Raw genomic sequence first — 20,880 nt, 5'->3', positions numbered from 1 at the left:
CGGGCCCCTCTGCAGTAAAACAGGCGGGAGGGGTAACAAACCAGCTCTCGTCCATCAAGGAGGGCGCGGGCGGAGGGCGGCCTGCGGGGGCAGGGGCGGCCCCAGGGCTGGGTGGAGCCGCGTAGCTGTCTACGGGGCGCAGGAGGGGGAGCCGTGCGGGGGAGGGGGGAGCAGCAGGGAAGGACACACACACACACACACCGGACACAGTGGGGTGGGAAGAGAAAGGGCATCGTTAGTCATACCCGCATTCCCACCCGCCGCGCACGGGGCACCCACGGGCCAGGAGTCTTGACCTGCTGTCTTACAGAACCTGAGGTGTGGGCCCCAACACTGCGCCCCTAGAAGATGGTCCAGGCTTGCATGGGAAGGAACCCTGTTACCCACTTCCAGTGTCACTGCCTCAGCCCCAGTTTGCCAGTAGGCTTGGGCGAACTCCCCAGTCCCTTAGCAGCTCCCTTCCCCTGCACTTCTCAGCCACCTGCCCTTACGATGACTTCACAGGCCCAGGAGTCATAGTGCTGGCCCCCAACCCAGGCCTCACCCGGCAGATCAATGATGAGCCAGCCGTCCACTTCATCTTCCTCCGAGACGAAGGCATGGGAGCAATCGGGGTCTTCGGGGGGCGGGGGGTTGCTGAAGAAGAGGCTGGCGAGGCGCTGGAACATGTTGGGAGAGTGAAGCGGCCTCACGGGGGCGCCCTATGGCAGTGCAAAAACCTGGGAATCGTAGCGAGATGTCAAGAGCTACTACTGACAAGCCCGCCCCACCCCTGGCCCTGGACAGAGGGCAGGAGATATCACCCCCAGCCCCCAGAACAGTGGTAAGAGTAAAACAGGGATGTATGGGGAAGCTTTCTGTGCTCAGATCCACGCTTTTCTATCTTCTGTATAACTTTAGGAAGTTATTTAACTTATCTGTACCTTAGTTTTCACATCTGTCAAATGACAACAATGGTACCCTCCTCTGGGCCCTTATAAGACTTAAAGGAGCTCATAATAATAGTATCCTCCTCTGGGCTCTAATAAAAATTAAGTCAGCTAAACGCAGAGTGCTTAGAACAGTATCTGGGCACAAAGTAAGCACTCAATAAACTAATAAACTAGTTATTATTATAGGGTGCTTTAGGGACAGGGAAAGAGTATTACATCTGACCAGGCTCTGTCTGGAAAGGTCTCCAGAGAGCTGGACATCCAAGCTGGACCTTAAAGACTAAATAGGAATTCTCCAGGCAGGAAACGAATTGTCCATATTGTGACTGTTTATTATCATCATAATAACATAGCTAACATCCATGTGCCAGGCACTATACTAAGCAGCTTTACCTATATTACCTCATGTAATCCTCAAAACAACTATAGGAAGTGAATATAATTACTATCCCTCTTTTACACGTGAAAAAACTGAGTACGGCTCAGAGAAAAAGGTAACTTGCCCAAAGTCTCATGATAGTAAGAGACAGAGGTGGGATTTGAACCTATGCAGTCAGATTCCAAAGGCAAGCACCCATAAACACCATACTCCACTGCCTTTGCTGGGTCTCTGTCTGAATTAGGCATTTTTGACTTGGTGGTCAGGGACCATGTGTATTTTTCTGGGAAGAAGGATCTTGATTTTCATCATGATTTCCTAAACAGCAGTCCTTGACCCCAAAGATTAAGAGCCACTACTAGGGCTTGTGTAGTTTGAAAAGCTCTGGCTAGCAGAAATCCCACAGAACTGCTATCATCTCATCATGTGATTGGGTAAGCCTCAGTTGTGTCTGTCAGATGAGTTATGATGATCCTATTCTGGCAGGTCCTCCCCCACTCTGACCCCCTTTTCCCAGGCTCCTGCTCAAAGGCAGCATCCCTGGTTTGGAGGAAGATCATTTTGCCTGGCTCCAGTGAGACAGTAGGTCAGTGGAAGGTGATGATGGAAGGAGTAAGCTGTTAGATCCCAGGATCCCTTAAGGATGAGCACTGTGGGTTGGAGCAGGACCCGAGCAAGCCCCCAACTAATCCTTCCCTGGGTGAAGACAAAGAAGGAGGCCCCCTGCTCCAGGAATGGAGACACCAAGGTGGTGGCGGTAGATCTGCCCCTCTCCCCATTCCAGCCCACCTCAGGACTAACTCTTGGGTGGGAGCTGCTGGCCAGGCCCCCAGGATGTCCCTAAAGCCTAACCCTTCATACCTGTCCCTTAAAGATGGTCAGCAGTTTTGCTGCAGAGCCACTTGTCACCATCCTCTAGGGGTGTTTCCATACTTCCTGTAGAACTTCCTGGGGGGATGTCCATGCTTCTACTCCCTGAAGGTATTTCTACTCTCACTGCTAACCCAGCTGGGGTATTCCCATGCTTGCTGCTACCTCCTGCATTCCCTGGGAATGTTTTCACACTTGCCACAGAATCACCAGTGCCAAAGACTATTTCCACATTTGCGGACCCACAGTGGGCTCCAGAGGATGTGCTCCCTGGGTGCTGGTTTCCATGGTGGGATGGGGTGGGAGATCTACAAGGGTTTTGAAGGTTGAGCCACCCCTAACTAGTGTCTGCCCCACACAACCCACATATCCCAGCCCATCTATAGCTACAGGGAGTTAGTGGCTCAGTTACCAAAAATCCATAAAGTTTGGCTCCTTCTGAAGGAAGAGAATATTGCGGCCTTGATGAGGTACACCCTCCTTCCAAGAACCTACTACTTCACTGAGAAGACGAAATGGAAGAGCTGTTTCAGGGACCATCATATTCACCCACCCCATTTTACAACCTGAGGATAAGAGAGAGGACATTAGTCTATCCAAAGACATACAACTAGATACTGGCAGGCATAGCCCCAGATCATTGAGTCCAGAGTGTACAGTCAGGAAAACCTCAGCAAACAATCCCCAAGAATATAATGATATCAGGGGTACAAGCAGGTCAAACAGACTTTGATGCTGTCACTGCCCTTCTGCCCAGCTATGAAAGGGTCTGGGGTTCCTGGAACCAGGATTCAGCATGCAGCTACCAGATCACCCACTGTGTACCAGAGACTGCTTTGGGCTTCCTCAAATTACAGATAGATTTAGGTAAGGGAGGCTCAGGGGAGAAGCTCCCTGCCCAAGGTCACACAACAAGTGGCAGCAGCACCAGCCAGACAGTGCCTGCCCCCTCTCCTGACCACTGGGGAGCCTCCCAGATTTTCTTTCCTGGCCTTGCCAGCTTCCTGGTTCTCACATTCCCAGCTCTGCTCCAGGGAGAACTATTCCCTTTAATAACTACAGCAGCTGTGCCCAGAATAGCATTTGATCCCTTCACCACCACTACCCCAGGCCATCCTTGAGCAAACCCAGGGGCTGCGATGGGGCTCCTGGTCCAGCCTCTAGGCCCATCCACCTGGAAAGTCAGAAGCTCTCCTGCTCCTACCCTTCTCTGTGAGCAGAGAGGGGGCAGCACAACTCTTGCAATCACCAGCACTAGGCCAAATCATGTCCCTTCTAGCTGATAACCCTGGGAGTTGGGGAGGTGATAAAGGGCCAACAGAGGGAACCCTCACCCCACCATAGCATCAGCCCTGGAGATACCCTGAGGCAGCCAATGACTCACCCTTCTGTGGTCAAAACAGCTGGGAGGCAGCAGATTTTATTGGGCTCTGGGACTCAAAAGTACAGAGTGAGGACAAAGGGGGTCAGGGCCACAAAAGGGGACTGAATCTCTAGAGACCCCCCTGGAAAAAGGTGAAATGAGGAGACTTAGGAGCCCTATTAAATCGATTTGGTGTTGAGCCCAAGATAGGGTTCCCAGTAGAAGGAGGATGTGTATCTTGTTACTTGTATTGATCTCCTGCTGTGTGTATGCCAATAGCTAATACATCTGTCACTCACTCAGTGAGCAAGACTCTAATTGGCCGCGTGACCTCGAGTAAGCTACTTCTCCTTTCTGGGCCTCAGTTTCCCCTCCCGTGAAATGGGGTCTAAGACCCCTCATTTGGCGGCAGGGAGTGACGTCAGTTAAGGCGCTGCATACAAGTCAGGGATTAAGAGGATGTTATGTTAGTCCCTGGGGGGCGGAGCTTGGACCCGGAGGGAAGAGATTCCACCACCATCTGGTGCTGCCCCAGCGATCTGGAGTCCCCAGCCGCCCTAAACTCCTGACAACCCCCTCATCCGAGACCCAGCAGCGTCGTCCTACCCCTTCTCGGGTCGCAAGGAAAAAGTAGGGGATCAGAGGCCTGACCCCAGCCTTTGGATCAGCCCATGAAACCGCCGAGCCCCCTCTGGCCCCGCTTGCCTTTCAGCGAACTTCACCCAACGGCCCAGCCCCAACACAGCGTCCACCGGGTCACGGGAGGACAACCGGCCGGGGGCGGGGCGGGGCCGGCCTTGGTGACGTTTCAATGTCATATGCAAATAGAGCGACGTCATGTTCTACCAGGCATGTGGCAACCAATCGGGAGCCGGGAATGCAGCCCCAGCGGCCGCTGGCGGAGACAGACAAAGGCCCGAGAGCGGGGGCGCAGGGCGTGCCCGGGGGCGCAGGGAGCCCCCTCCGGCCAAAGCTGGTCGGGACTCACCTGGGGGCGGGCGTGGTGCGGCGGCCAGGGGCGGCGCTGAGGTAGTTGTGTAGAGGAGCGTCCCAGGGTCTCCGGCTGCTCACAGGCCGGGCCGCATCTCGGGGACGGGGCGGGGGAATCGGCGGGACCAGTGGTCGGACGTTCGGGGCTGCTGCGCTCGCCCGCGGTGCTTTGGTTCTGTGCGGCCGCTGCGGCCCGGCTCACAGCACAAATTGGAACGTTCAAACAGCTGATTGTGACGTCACAAGGGGGCCCGCCCGCCGCGCGTCGCCGGCCGGCGGAGCTGTGGCCAATCCCAGGCTGCGGATCCCCCCTCCCCGCCCCCTCCACGGTTCGCTGGCTTGTTGTTCCTGCCGGGGAGCTGCACTAAGAGCCTCGGGGGGCCACCCCGAGAGGCGAGAGCTGGGAGCTTGCTCCTGCCTCCCGGCGACCCGCGGACTTCTCCATGAGAAGGATCCCCACTCCTACCTACAGGATCCTCATTTCCTTGACTCCCGCCACAAATCCCAGCACCCTCACCTCTCCCACTGCTCCCCGTATCCTTTCACCTGCATCCTACAGTCACACCTCCCAATATGTGCCCTTTTCTCGGCTCCACACCTCGTCCGTGCACCTCCGGTCTCCCCGCTACCTTTCTCCTGCTCTCCCTCCCTTTTCTGTCTCACCTCCTTATCCCACACATTTTGTGCTTTCCCACCCCATTTTTCCTCAGCTCGGCAGGCTTGAAAGAGGAAAATATCCCGCTTCTCCGATTCTAGGGGAGCACCTGTAAGTGTAGAGGAGTTGGTGAGGCCGATGGGAAATTTTGCAAGGTAGGACTTGGAGAGGAATTGCTATGGGCTAAATAAACATTGACTTAGAGACGGCTTCGCACTAGAACGATTACACACTTAGTTTAATCCACGTTGCTTCCCAGGCTGGACAGAATAGCGAGTGACAAGACAGGGATTGATTATGAGTTCTTATTTTCACATGGAGAAACTGAGGCTCACAAATCTCACTGTTAGTTTGTGCATGCATATTCAATAATGCATTCAACAAACATATTGGGTATCTACTATTGCCACTGCCGGACCACTAGCTGACATTTACGGAGCACTTACCGTGTCCCAGGCACTGTGCTATGGTGCTTTATAAGTTTGTTTTATCTTCACAATAACCCCAAAAGGTACATGTTATCCATATGTTACAGTTGAGGAAACAGACTCAGAGAACCTAAGTGACTTCCCAAGGTGACAAAGCTATATAGTCAATGGCAGAGCCAGGATTTTTTTTTTTTTTTTCCTTTTTGTCTTTTTTTGTGACCGGTAACGGGATCGCAACCCTCGGTGTCGCGCCCGCACTGCGCTCAACCAGTGAGCAGACCGGTCTCTATATGGGATCCGAACCATCGGCGGGAGCACCGCCACACTCTACCAAGTGCGCCACTGGGCCGGCCCCCAGAGCCAGGATTTTAACCCGTACTACTTTTTACATGCACCAGATGATCTAAGTCCCAGCATACTTCATTTTCCCCAGGAAGACCTGGGTCCTAGTCCTGACTGTGCCCCAAACTTGCTGTATGATCTCAAGCAAGTCATGTTACCTCTCTGGGCCTCAGTTTCTTCATCTGTTTTATCCAAGCTTCCTTCTAGAGCCAACACTGTAAGATTCTTCCAAACTCCCCACTCTGAGAATTCTGCCATCTAATGCTCTAGACCCCAGCTCTCCCAGTGGCCTGGGAGATGCCTGGAGAGAGACCACAAATACACATCCTCAGAATCTCCAGGGCCAGAGGTTCTGGGTCCTCTCTCAGTAGAGAAGGGCTGGTGGGGCAGGGTCTGAAAACTGCCCATCTGGCCCAACAGGAGGCAAGGGGTGAGCTAGGCCAGAGGTTCATGCTCTGGTGAGGAAACACTGTCCCAGCCCCAGTCTGAAACCCCTGAGGGACTCCTCAGCCCTAGCAACTAGGGGAAGAAGCCAGGAAATAATACCCAGAGGCTTCTGAGGGGAGGAGTGAGTGGCATTGTGGCCCTTAGAGTGGTGTCCCCAAAGTATCCTCATTCCGTGCAACCCTGAGCCTCTGCCCATCACGGCCACTTCCTGCTAACCTCATACCCTCTCTTGACCTCTTTACTGACTTAAATTAAATAATCCCTAACACGCCTCCCCTGTCACACCACTTTTTTGCTCTAAAACCTTAGTGGCTCATAAAGCCCCCCACTCCTAACACGGCATTCATGGCCCTCCATGATCCAGCTCTGGCTCTTTTCAGCTTCATCTCCCCTTCTACATGCACCTTATGCTACAGTCAAACTCCTCATTGTCTCTTCAACACTGTCCCACCTCCACACTTTGGCTCAAGCTGTTTCTCCTGCCTGGAATGCCTTCTTCAGGCCTTTCTGAAATCCAGATCTTTCCTGTCTTCAAGATCCTGCTCACGGGCCGGCCCGGTGGCGCACTGCTACAGTGCTCCGCTTGGGAGTGCGGCGGCGCTCCCGCCGAGGGTTCGGATCCCACATACAGACTGGCTGCTCACTGGCTGAGCGAGGTGCGGGCACGACACGGAGGGTTGCAATCCCGTTGCCGGTCCTGGTCCGGTACAGGTGTGACACTGAGGGTTGCGATCCATTGCCGGTCACGGAAAAAGACAATAAAAGGAAAAAAAAAAAAAAAGATCCTGCTCAGGCTGGCCAGTTATCTCAGTTGGTTAGAGTACAATGTTATAACATCAAGGTCAAGGGTTCACCCCGGTTCTGGCCAGCTGCCCCCCCCAAAAAGATTCTACTCACCCCTTCGTCCTCTAAGTAGTCTTCCTTGTCCCTACCCATGTGTTGATAGCTACCTTGATGGACAGTCATTTATTTGTTCAATAAACAGTAAGTGATGATGACTAATTTGGTGTGTATGTGTTTTCCCAAGTGGACGGTTGGCATCCCAAGGACGTAGTCTTTGTCCATATATTCCCCCCACCCAGTCTGTGGTGGGCATGGCATAGAGTAGACTCTAATCAAAGGCTCAGTAGTTACAGCACAAAGCTCAAGAAATGACTGGTACAGGAGTCTACACCTGGACCCTCTACCCTAGTACAGGCAGCCTTCTATTTGGCACAGGGTTCTGGTTTCCCAAGCCCAAAGAAGGGGGTCTTGGCATACACTCTGGTACCCTAAATGACCTGGATTCTGTTCTCAGCATTAGCTGAACCCCATGTCCAGGCTGCTAGGTCAGATCCCAGTCTTCCATTTCTATGTAGGATCAGGGGTACCCATGGAAGTGGAGGGCTGGAGCCCAGTGGAGTCCCCTCCTGAAACCCCTAGGACCTGTCCCTCCTCCCACTGCAGAGATTTATTATCAGGGCTGGAGGAGATCTCAAACCTCAATTCACCCAAACCCCTCATTTATATGTGAGGAAACTGAGACACAGGGAGGTCAAGATACTTGTTTAGAATTTTACAGCAGCAGAGCCATCTATTGCCCCTGGCCCCAGGAAGTGTGCTTAGTATACTGAGACCCTGGCCTGGGCCTGGGGGCTGTAAAAAGAGGCAGAGAACACTATTCTGGGAGTAATCGTGGAATCTTCATTTCCAATAAGACATAGCGTGCCATTCCTCTGTATATACATGGATGTACATGGGCATCTCTGCATACACATGAAGGCATCTGTGTACAAACATACATGTGCATGTGAGCTCACACCCTCAGGATTGACAGAGGCCCATGCCCAGCTAACCCATACCCAGATGTGAGCACCTGCCCAATTTTATGGGCTCTAGGATTAGAGGTCAAGAGGCCACCCTTTTATTCCTCTCTAGACTTTGGGCTTGCTCTCACAAAACCCTGGGGGCTCCCCACTGATGGCCCCCACACCACCACTTCAAAGGGCAGAAATGTGTCAGTTGGGTGTGTCCCTCACGGGACCTTGCGTGTGCTTGCAGGTAAAAGCCAATCTGTGTGCCTAGCTGAATAACTAGTTCACCACTCCCCTCCTTTCTCTCCCTACCCCCCACCCCTTCCTTGGGACAGAGGGTGAGGCTGAGAGGAAGCCCTCTGATGTAGATAAACTGTTCCCATTCTACGGGTGAAGAAACTGAGACGGGGCAGGGTAATTTAATTGGTAAAGCCAGCTAGGACAAACATAATCCCCAAACTCCCCTAACAGATGGGCCTGTATCTTAACAAGGGGCCATATCCCAAGAACTTTTACTCAATAGGCTTTGTTGTTCAACCCAGAGATACCTAAATTTGAGGGAAACTGTGGTGGTGGTAGGTGATGGTGTGTGTGTGTGTGTGTGTGTGTGTGTGTGTGTGTGTGTGTGTGTGTGTGTGTACACCATGAAAAAGAACCTGGCCTGATTGTAAGTAAATCCAGATTTCTTTTTTTTTTTTAAGATGACCAGTAAAGGGATCTTAACCCTTGACTTGGTGTTGTCAGCACCACGCTCACCCAGTGAGCTAACTGGCCATCCCTACATGGGATCCAAACCCGTGGCCTTGGTATTATCAGTACTGCACTCTCCTGAGTGAGGCATGGGCCGGCCCTAAATCCAGATTTCAGTCCTGGTTCTGTCCTGGGCTCACTGCCTGATCCTGGTCAAGTCACCTCCTTTCTCTAAGCCTCAGTTTTCCCATCTGCAAAATGGCTGGCTCCATGCTCCCTTAACAGCACCTCCCAATCTCAACCTCCAGGCATCTGGGTTTGTTTATGTGAACTGTGCTTTGTGCTCCTGTCAGTAAGAAGGTGATGGTCAGGACAGGATTCATTTCAGAGAGGGGAGGCAGGTGGCAGGAAGCCAAAAGCCTGGCTTAGTTTTAGTTCATCTGTCCATGGTGTGAGAGTGGGACAGTGACTTTGGGGTTCTGGGGGTATGTTTGTGAGTGTGGACAAGTACCCAAGCGAGCTGCTCTGGTGTGTGTGCCCTGCATAAATTCCCACACTTAGAATTTTGAAAAAAAAATGGTTGCATCCCTCCCTGCCTATGGGTGGTTAGAAGAGACAGCTTTGGGGCCACACAGGAGCAGGAGGAAAGGAACTGGCATCTGGGGTTGCACCCTCTCTGTTCATGCCCAGGCAGGGCCAGATTCTGCACCTGCCTCCTGGGATTCTGCCCAGCAACTGGGTCCTCAGCAGGCTTGAGGCTAGAGAGGAAAGGATGGACAGTAGGGTTGCCTCCTGCTGAACCAGCCACCCTACTAGGAGCAAATAACCTCCCCGAAGTTCAGACAACTTCCCTCTCCTGATCAAAGCTCTTCCTTGGCTCCCTACCTCCTCCAGGCTGGAATTCACACTGCTGGCCAGGCACCCTCTCATGTTTCCTCTCATGGTTCCTGATACAGAATAATCACTGACTGGAGGGGTGAGAAAGCTGTCCTCACCCAGTCTTTTAGCCTTCTCTGTACACACACAAACCCTATGCAAATGAACACACTCCAAACCACCACCAGCTTTCCTGCTTCCAGGATTTTTCTCTTGTAGTTCCTTCTCTTAGGGAACCCCCCCACTCACCCACCTCATCTCCCTGTATCCATACCCTGTCTATTCTTTAGGACTAATATAATCAGCAGCTTATATTTATTGAGCATTTACTATGTACCTGTAACCCTCCAAAATAGGCATTGTTGTTACCCCCATTTTACAAATGAGGAAATTGAGGCTCACATTGCTGAGGGAAATTGCCCAAGATCACAGAGCTAATAAGAGTCAGGGCGTGTTTCCATGTATTCAATCAGCTGTGTCTAGAAATATTGTATGTGCACATGTGTACAATAATAAGAAACATAAAAAATTATAATACTTTTGTGTGAAAAAGGTACCTAACTTAAAATCATTTTTTACCGGACATAAAATCATTTTCTTGAGTGGCAGACACTTCCACATTTGCCTTGAAGGAGCAAACTGCCATGTTGTGGAGAAGGCCACATGGCAAGGATCCAAGAGAAGCTTCTAGAAGCTGAGGGGTCCCCTGCCAACAGATAGTGAGAAAACGGTGGCCTCAGTAATATGGCCACGAGGAAATGAATTCTGCTAACAACGTGAAAGAGTTTGGAAGTCAATCTTTCCCTAGTTGATCCTCCAGATGAGGACACAGCTGGTCCACACCTTGATTTCAGCCTGTGAGACCCTGAGCAGAGAACCCACATGAGCTGTGCCGAGACTTCTGATGTACGCAACTGTGAGCTAATAAGTGGGTATTGTCTGGAGCCCCTAGGTTTTGTGATTTGTTACACAATTGAAAACTAATATACGCATGTTGAAAAAGTTGTATTTTTTGCATGACAATTAACAGGCAGCTTGAGTTACTAATCTTATCCCAGTACATTTTGTTTTAGTGCAAATATTTTTGTGAAACGTAATAAATAGCGTTACAGTTGGGGGAAAATAATTTTTTCTATCTTTTTCTTTTGCCAGAGTCATATAGTTGAAATTGAATAATTTGAATGTATGGGATACAACATCAGGATATATATCAGTCAAATGGTACTTCCTACAGGAAGCTCCCCGAGATCTCTTCCGAAGGAAGTAAACTCTCCCTCCTCAGAGCCCTCAAAACACATTGCATGCCTGTCTCTTAGAGCACTGGACACTTTCAGTTCCCCACACACCCAGGGATGCCTAGTTACTTTCTGGGAGACAGACACCTTCTCTGTATTTGAGAATCTCATTCAGTGTAAACAGAAACATAATGAGAGATATAAGGGCTAGGACATGGGTAGGACAAGGTGCTAGGGGAATCCAAAAAAAGGGATTTAAGGAAAGCTTCCTTTGAAGAGAGGACATCCGAGCTAGACATTGAAAGATGAGTAGCAGCTTGTTTGGGGGAAAATGGATTGAAAGGCCTAGAATAAGATTTCAAATCAGGAGCCCTTGTTTGGGCTCCGCTTCCAACTTGCTATGTGACCTTGGGTGATTCTTTGTCTCTTTATGGGCTTCTGTTTCTCTATCTGTAGAATGGAGACTGTTTTAGTCCATTTCTGTTGCTTATAACAAAATACTTGGAACTGTCAGCAACACGGGGGTCTCACATGACAGAAAATAGTGAAGCAGAGAGAAAAGAGACTCTCACACGCTCTTCTTTTAAAGCCCTCAGGAACACAGCTGTGACCACCATTATTAATCCATTCATTAGGGCATGGTCTTCAGAATCTAATCACCTCTTCAAGGTCCCACCTTTCAATTACCATAGTAGGATTTCCCACCCTCAGCAGTTACAATGGGGTTCAAGCTTCAGTGACTTTGGGGGCCATTCAATCCACTGCAGAGGCCTGATGAGGATTCCTTTGCTTGGTAACTTTTTTCTGTCCATGGCTTTTTAAGGAGAGATTTGTCTTGTCTGCCTGCTCTCTAGGCTTTTGAGATATAGAACTGAGAAAACAGGGTGACGGAGGCAGGATGTAAAGGTGAGAGAAAAGAGAGAAGTGAAGAAAAAAAGCAAGGCTTGTAGGAAAGGGCCTAGGGGGGACAGTTTTTGATGGAAAGTGACAGGTTTGGTGAGTGAGGGACACTGAAAGGCAGTGGTGGAGTGTGAGAGACTGCAGAGAACAAAGTGAATTATAAGGAGAGGCGGCATGGATTGGGGCCCCTTGATGTTTTTGGAGAGTTACAAATAAATATTACAGTCATTTTTAAATTACTTTTGGGAGTTAAACTGTTGTTCATGGATTTAATAAATTTTATTCATTTTTGAATAGGCTAAAATGTACGTGATTCAGAATCCCAGAGAACAAAAGGATATGGGTTTCCTTCCTACTTCTGCTGCCAGCACCATCAATGTCCTCCTCCTCCCCAGGGGAGACTCTGTCACCAGTTTCTTTTGTGAACTGTCAGAAATAATCTCCGCATATACAAGTACTGCATGTATAAATACATATGATCCCTTTTTTGAACACAAATGATAGTGTGCTATGTGTGCTGTTCTAAAATTTCCTTTTTTTCCTTAACAACACAACTTGGAGATCAGTTCCTGTAGCAGATTGAATTATGTACCCCCAAAACTCCCTGAAGCTTGAATTGTGTCCCCCAAGTTTTATGTATTAGAAACTTAGCCACCATTGTGACTGTTAAGAGGGTGGGAAATCCTATTACGGTAATTGAAAGGTGGAGCCTTGAAGACGTGATTGGATTGTAGGACCCTGCAGTAGTGAATGGATTAAAAATGGTGGTCAAGGGTGTGGTTCTGAGGGCTTTAAAAAAGAGGAGAGTCTCTTTCTCTGCTCTCTCTGTTTCTACTGTATCACAGTAGGGATGGACTGAAGTTTTTCAGTCAGCTCTCTGTAGCTAAACATTTGGTTCATTTTCAACAGTTTGCCCTTTATACTTCACTTCTTGAAATGTGACATTGAAGGTACTAAGCCTGAGCCACATGGGGCCCTGGGATTTATCTGGGTTATCGCAGACGTTTGCTAGACTCTGATCCATTTTCTGGATCAAGCTCTTCTCCCACCCTTTTTCCTTTGTTTCTTTACCCACCTTACCTCATGGGCCCAGAGTGGTAGCCTCAGCCCTTCACCATGGCCTGCTTTCTGAAGTTCTCAGAACCCCTCCATTCCATGAAATCCTCTTGGCCTGACTCCCTTGATTCCAGCCAAGAATCTACTGCAAGGAGCTCTTGGCAGAAAAGCCAGGGGTAGACGCCCCGAATAGTGTGCAAATATTTATCAGCCAATTCCTGGACCTGCCTAGGGCTTCTCTGTTTATTATCCACTGGCTTGTCTGGTTTTCTCTGGATTTCGCCATCCTTTCCTGCCAGAGAAATTCACTGGACCTACTCTAAGCTTCTGGAAGGCAGGACCTTACCTGTGAGCCTTTAAAAAGAGTACCTTCTTGTAGGAGAAGAAACTCTTCTACCTAAAATTGCATGGAAAGGTTATTTAGAGATCATCTAGTCCCCTAAATTCACAGATAGGGAAGGTAAAGCCTGTATGAAGGAAAATGAGTTGCCCAGAGTCACAGAATGAGTGAGTAAAAGAGATAGGACAGGAGCTTGGGCTTCTACCTCCAGTTTTTACCTCTCTACCATTTCTTCCTAGAATTTAAATTCAGTCAACCTTTATTCTCTCAAAATCTAGTATATAAAGATAACAAATGTGGTATATTCACACAATGGACTATTATTCAGCAATAAAAAAGGAATTTATAATACCTGCAACAATATGGGTGAACCTCAAAAATATTATGCTGAGCAGAAGAAGCCAGACACAAAAGATTACATACCATATGATTCCATCCATGTGAAATTCTACAACAGGCAAAAGTAATATATACTGACAGATAGGTAGAAGGACCAACTACAAAGGGGAGTTAAGGGAACTTTCCAGAGTGATAGAGGTGTCTATATTTTCACTGTAGGGTTGGTTAAATGGGTATATAAACTTGTCAAAACTCATATACCTCAACAAAGCTGATTTTAAAAGTTTTAAAAGAGAGACCACATTGAAGTATACTTACTCAAATTTAGAAACATGTGAGTTAAGAAAATGCAATGTGACCCACTGATCTACATACAAATAATTGACATTGACTAACCAACTCATTTCAGCAGCTCACAACTCCTAGGTCAGATGTTTTCCATCTTTCAAATGCAGATTTTGGCCAGAACCTCATTTTCCTTAGATTTTTGTTCAAGAACTTCCTCTCTCAAGACAACTGTTTCTGACTTGTGTTGGATTAGAAAGCCAGTGGCTATTAACTTCACTCTGTATCCAGATGACTTATTTACTTGCCAAATTTAATTTTTCTTCTGCAGCAGCCTTCAAAGCTTTTTAGTACTTCCCTTAAAACAAGTCATTGTACAAGTAATAATAGTCATGGCTAACATTTATTGATTGCTTTCTGTGTTCTGGAAGGTGTTCTAAAGGCTTTTCATGTAATATCTTATTACAGCCTCACAACAATTTATGAGGAAGCTACTCTTATTATCCCCATCTTGCAGACTTGGAAACTGAGGCATGGAGAGTTTGAGTTATCTGTCCAAAGTTTGACAGCTGCTAAGTGACGGACTGGGATAAGAATCCTGTCAGCCTGGCTCCAGAGTTCACATTCTTAAGCACTATGTGGCATTGCCTGTCAACATGACTTAAGAGTGATAGTAATGTCTTTTTGCCTCAGGATCCCTTCTTCGCTGGTGCCAGATATTCCACCATGATTGTGTCCTCCCTCATAGTTAAGCATTGCCCTCTTTAGACCCATCCTGAAATACAACTGGTCAATCGTGGGGAACACTAAATCCCTACATGTCTAGTTGAATGGGTTTCTCAAATGCCTTTTCTCCACTGAATAGACTGAAAGAGGAATACAGACTTGGGGGTGGGGAAAAGGGTGGCAGGAATCCAAGGAGAAGAGCAAAGAGGTAAGTGGTCAGAGCCAGATGTCCTATTTTTCCTGGGCCAATTGTGCCCAACCTTACATCGGTGGGGCCCTGTGGAAATATGACCTTATAGTCAATTGGCTCTGGTTCTCAGCCCAGAACACTGGTTACAGGGAGCCAAGTGGGTGAGAGGCAACAGGAGAGGCTCTTTGAAATGATGCCAGGAGTAGCCCAGGTGCCCCCCTGTGCCAGGCTGTCTCTGGAGAAGGCAGGTAGGACAAAGGGTACAACCCAAATCCTTTCCTCAGGAGAGTCAGCCTCACTCCTTTGCCTGGGAGTAGTTGTATTCTATCCACCTGAAGTCTATTTTCAAAATTAAAATGAGGGCTGGCTAGTTAGCTCAGTTGGTTACAGCACAGGTTTGTAACACCAAGGTCAAAGGTTTGGTACTCCGTACTGGCCAGCCACAAAAAAAAAAAAAAAAAAAATTAAAATGGATTTTAAACGATGTAATAATTTACACAAATATCGTATAAAATCCAAGCAATCTTTATAACTTTTTAAAAATTATAAACATAAAATTCCAAAAAATCAAGATAAGTCAAGGTCACCCTCGACCATTCCTTGTCCAATCCCAGAGACATTCCACTACTGCCACCAATTCGGAGTATATCCTTTTTTTCTTTTTCTACATTACATATGTATATACACATAAGACATGTTTTGTTTTGTAAGGCTTGTTTTCTTCTAGTTTTAGAATTATCATTTAAGTTTTTTTATTTACCTAATTATAAGAACATAGCTCAAAATTCCAAAGGTTCAATAGGGAATGCAGTAAAAAGCAGTGTCTCCCGTCCTGTTCCCCAGTAAGCAGTCTCCTCCCTGGACGCAACCACTGATTCCAGTTCCCTGTGATTCCTTTCAGAGGAATTCTATGCATTTAAAATCCAAAGCATATGCAGACATATGTGATTTTCATTCAAATGGAGACACTGTTCTGCACCTTGTTCTTTTTCACCTCACACCATGTCTTTGCAGACTTTTTTTTTTTTTTCCCTTTTTGTCTTTTTTCGTGACCGGCAACGGATCGCAACCCTCAGTGTCGTGCCCGTACCGGACCGGGACCGGCAACGGGATCGCAACCCTCGGTGCTGCTCCCGCACCTCGCTCAGCCAGTGAGCGGCCGGTCTGTATGTGGGATCCGAACCCTCGGCGGGAGCGCCGCCGCACTTCCCAAGCAGCGCACTGTAGCAGTGCGCCACCGGGCCGGCCCAGACTTTTTTTTTATCAATATGGAAAGCAGCCTCATTTTATTTCACACACGCACAGTATCCCATCATATGAATGCCCTATATTTATCCAGTCCCCTATGGAAAGAAGGTTTGTTTCCAGTATTCTGTTATTACAAACTGCTGCAATTAATTTATTTACTTATTATTTTGCATATTTATTTGTAAGATAAATATCTATTAGTGGGGATCAGTCAGTTGAAGTTATTTAAAAATTTTAATGGCATTTTAAAAGTTAACATATTTTCAAATAGCCTCTGTGATGTACCAATTTATACAGCCTGTAGGTTTATTTATTTCTATATAAATATATGAATTTATACACTTTGTCCTGCAGACTCAGCAATATGTCTTGGAGTTCTACCTATGTCAACACACATAGGTCTAGGGCTGGCCAGTTAGCTCAGCTGGTTAGAGCATGGTGTGATAAAACCAAGGTCAAGGGTTCAGATCTCCGTACTGGCCAGCCATTAAAAATAAATAAATAAAATAAAAATACACATAGATCTACCTCATTAAAAAATAAAACCAAAAAAACTGCCTTCATGGTTGTCCATTCTATGGCTGTAGTGAGTTTATTTAGTTAGTCATTTACTGGTTGACATTTGGATGATTTTCAATTTTTTGCTGCCACAACAATGCTACAGTGACAATCTTTATAGAACAGATTCAGAGAAGTGAATTGCAAGATTGGCAAGTGTACACATTTCAAATTTAATAGATTCTGTCAAATCACTCTCTCAAAAAGTTGTGCTGCTTTAGACTTCCACTAATGGTGCAAGAGAGCCTTAGCTCTACATCTAGAACTGGTCCATGTGCTTCCTTCTGAGTCAAAGCACCAAGTTTCAGTGATCACTGGGATAGTCCAAGCCCTGAGCTGCTCCCTGCAGAATCTGGGTGGACAAGCTGAGTGTTGGGAAGGATGCACACAGATGAGAGGCAGGCTGTCCCCCACTAACCAGGTGGTCACTCAAGTAACACACACCCTCTCTAAAGGAAAAAGGCCACCTTGGGAGAAAGGAGCTCCCCATCACTAGATGTGTCCAAGTGGGGGTTCAGTATCAACAAACACACTGAGCCTTTACTCTGTGCTGGGTCTTGGACCCAGAGTCTTGTCCCAGAGATAAGTCAGCCTCAGTCCCTGCCCTCCCAGAACTTGACACTCCTGGAGAAAATAGACAAGTAAACAGACAGTGACAACTGAGTCTAGTAAGTATTGAGTTGGACTTCCTGATAATATCTGGAATCTTCTGCTACATAACACATGGTAATGCTGGAAATAGAAACAACGAATATCCTTTAAAATGCACAACTGAACCTGCAACAGTGGGGCTTTTAATAGACATTTGGGGAGATGAAGCCTTGGGCTCACATGAAGTTAGGGGTTGGGACTGAGACTCTTGATAGACCTAGGACCCTTGATAGAGTTTGGATGTGTTGTCCCCCCAAAACTCATGTGGAAATCTGATCCCCAATGTGACAGTGTTGGAAGCTGTTTGAGTCATGAATGGATCCCTCATGAATGGATTAATGCTCTCCCTAGGTGGGGGGATTAATGAGTGAGTTCTCGCTCTATTAGTTCCCATGAGAGCTGGTTGTTTAAAAGACCCTGGCACCTCCTCTCTCTCTCTCTTGCTTCCTCTTGCCATGTTATCTGCTTGTACCTGCTGGCTGCCTGCTGCTTTCCACCATGAGTAGAGGCAGCCTGAGGCCCATGCCAGATGCAGCTGTCCCAGAATCGTAAGCCAAATAAACCTCTGTTCTTCATAAATTACCCAGTTTCAGGTATTCTGTTTAGCAACACAAAACAGACTAATACAACCCTTGAAGGGCTATACCCACAGTGAAAGAGTAGACTTGGAGGGAAACAAACACACACCTGACTACCGGCAAAGGGAGACAAAAAGGATATGTGTCCATCTTGACCTGGTCTTTGTCTTTTTTTTTTTTTTTTTTTAAAAGATGACCGGTAAGGGGATCTTAACCCTTGACTTGGTGTTGTCAGCACCACGCCCAGCCAGTGAGCGAACCGGCCATCCCTATATGGGATCCGAACCCGAGGCCTTGGTGTTATCAGCACCGCACTCTCCCGAGTGAGCCACCGGGCCGGCCCTTGACCTGGTCTTTGGATGCGGGGCAGGGGGAACTATCTCCCGAGAAGTTGAAAGCATGTGTCTGCCTTCCATGAGTCTGTGTTTCACATTTACCCCACCTGCATGGCTGGAACTCCCAAAGCTGAGAAATCAACACAAAAGGAGACCCACTCCTAAACTATCTCTCAGGCCCCTGGAAGAAACAAATGAGAATTCTCTCTGGAGGGACCTCCCTCCCCTACATTGCAGGCTATACAAGATTCCTATATCTAAAACCCTTCCAAAAATTAGCTTATAATCTAAATTTATGAAATAACAGGGAAATAAATCCACCATGATTAACATTCAATAAATACAATGAACAGAAAAATCAGACTTCCAAGAACTTCAGATAACAGAATTATCAGACTGTGATCATTAAGTGCAGGTAGAGGCAGCTACTAAGTGCTTTGGGAGCATAGAGAAAGAACTGACTATCCGATGGAATAAAATGTTCACAGAGAAGGAAACTAAGAATGGGTCTTGAAGGATAAGTAGGACATTGCCAGATGAGGACAAGTGCTATTGGGGGTGGGGAGTGGGGTATAAAAAGTAGACTGTACCAGTGGAAAGATCATTAATAGTTTATTTTCTGAGGTACAAATGGGGCAGAAAGTGGAGGATGAGACAAGAGAATCAGGCAGGCCAGATCATGCTGGGCCTTGCAGGCCACCTTAAGAATTTCTATTCTTAAATTAAATGCAATGGAAAGCCAGTGAAGAGTTTTAAGTGAGGGATTAGTGACACCCATTTGTTCATTTGTTCAATAAATTTTAATAAATTTCTTTTTTTTTTTTTTGACCAGTAAGGGGATTGCAACCCTCGGCACAGTGTGGTCTGCACCACGCTCAGCCAGTGAGCTCAGCGGCCATCCCTATATAGGATCTGAACCCACAGCTTTGGCGCCATCAGCACCGCACTCTCCAGAGTGAGCCACAGGGCCGGCCTTAAATTTTAATAAATTTCTAATGGGTGTCAGGTGCTGTCCTGGCATGGGGAATGAGTTGGAGGATGAAAAGGAGCGGCAGGAGATCTGCCAGGAGGGTATAGCAGACATCTGGGTGAGAAGTGCTGGTGTCTCAGACCAGGGTGGTGGCGGTGAAGATGGAGAGAAGTAGATGTATTCGAGTGATATTTAGGTCAAAGCTTGAAGATCGTTTGTATATGAGAGATGAAGGGAAGGGAGGTATCAAGGCTGATGCCTGGATTTTTGGCTGAGAAACTGAAAGATGGAGGAACCATTCACAAAGGTAAAGAATTAAGGAGGAAGTTGTTGTAAGGAAGATCATGAGCTCAGTTTTAGATATTTGGAGTTTGAAATGACTTTGGGATATCCAGGTGGAAATGTCCAGGAGATAATCTGATACATATGTCTGAACTGCAACAGAGAAATCTAGGCTGGAGATAAAAACGAAGGTCATCAACACGGCATTTGAAGTCAGGGAAGTGTATGAGAATCCTCTGGTAGTTTCCATCTCCCGTTGTATTGGTTAAGAGCTTTTGGTTCTAAGTAACCAAAGACCCAACTCAAACTAGATTAAAACAAACAGAATTGGTTGAAATGTTCAATAATAACTGCCTTCAGACAAGGATTGATCCAGTGGCTCAAATACTGGAACTAAGCTCTAGCGTCTTATAGTTTCTCCAAAACACTTCCTAGGAGTTGGCTTAGTTCTTGACAGACTCTCTTTTTGTGACCACATGGTAATATAGGGGAATGGCTCTGTCATAGCACTTTGGCAACCTTACATGTATTTATACATGCCACCCGGGCACAGGCTTGAAAGGCTTACTGGAATCTTGGCAGAATGCTTTGTGATCCTCCCAGAACAGGAAGGATAGGAGGCTTATAAGGCGATGAGGCCATCTCCTGCTTTTCTTTTTTTGTTTGTTTGTTTTGTAACGGGATCGCAACCCTTGGTGTCACGCCCGTACCGCAACCGGCAACGGGATCACAACCCTCGGTGTCGCACCCGCACCGCGCCCAGCCAGTGAGCGGACCGGTCTCTACATGGGATCCAAACCCACGGCGGGAGCGCCGCCGCGCTCCCAAGCACCGCACTCAACCGAGTGCGCCACCGGGCTGGCCCCATCTCCTGCTTTTCTCCCTATCTCCCCTGGGAGGCTGCCATGAGACTTTTTTTTTTTTTTTTTGCAGCTGGCCTGTACAGGGATAGAACACCGGACCTTGGTGTTATCAGCACCACACTCTAATGAGACAGTTTTACCGCTTCTCAGGTTCTAATGAAATGTGGGACTTTCTGCCCCACCCTATTCAGAATGCATCTACAGAATATGTCTTAGCAGCAGTCTACAATTGGTTCCTCGGCAACAGAGTACCCCACAACTCATGTTGCAATTTGTCCAGCCCTTTTTGTTTCAGTGTCATCATTTCTGGTGTGTGAGACAAAGATCACAGGGAGCTGGCTTGTTCTTCTTGCTGTCTATGCAAGTAATAAACTATTTAAATCTAAAGGAGGCTCATTGTATCTTAACCAGTAGAATCAGTCAGGCCTTGGGCTCGCCTCATCTTGTATGTATAAGCTTGACAAATGGCTGCCAGCTACTCCTAGGTCTGGGTGCTTCTAAGTTCAAACCCAGCAGAAAAGAAAAAGCCCATTTTCAGTCCAAAATCCCAGAATTGAGT

The 20,880-nt window shown here is 47.5% G+C and overlaps 1 protein-coding gene across 1 annotated transcript in view; it reads right to left on the bottom strand.

The window, feature by feature from the left end:
• TP53INP2 (tumor protein p53 inducible nuclear protein 2) overlaps positions 1-4,598 on the bottom strand; it is a 16,798-nt gene extending 12,200 nt beyond the window's left edge. The window contains exons 1-2 of the mRNA XM_008571243.1: positions 4,533-4,598; positions 545-719 (exon numbers count right to left, since the gene is read on the bottom strand). Of these exons, the coding sequence (XP_008569465.1) occupies positions 545-668 (124 nt within the window). The 5' untranslated portion in view covers positions 669-719; positions 4,533-4,598. The remainder of the gene's footprint in view (positions 1-544; positions 720-4,532) is intronic.
• Between the last annotated feature and the right edge of the window lie 16,282 nt (positions 4,599-20,880).

This window comes from Galeopterus variegatus, unplaced genomic scaffold, assembly GCF_000696425.1.
Source record: "Galeopterus variegatus unplaced genomic scaffold, G_variegatus-3.0.2 Scaffold670, whole genome shotgun sequence".
Lineage (NCBI taxonomy): Eukaryota > Metazoa > Chordata > Mammalia > Dermoptera > Cynocephalidae > Galeopterus > Galeopterus variegatus.
This window is presented reverse-complemented; position numbering and strand designations above follow the sequence as displayed.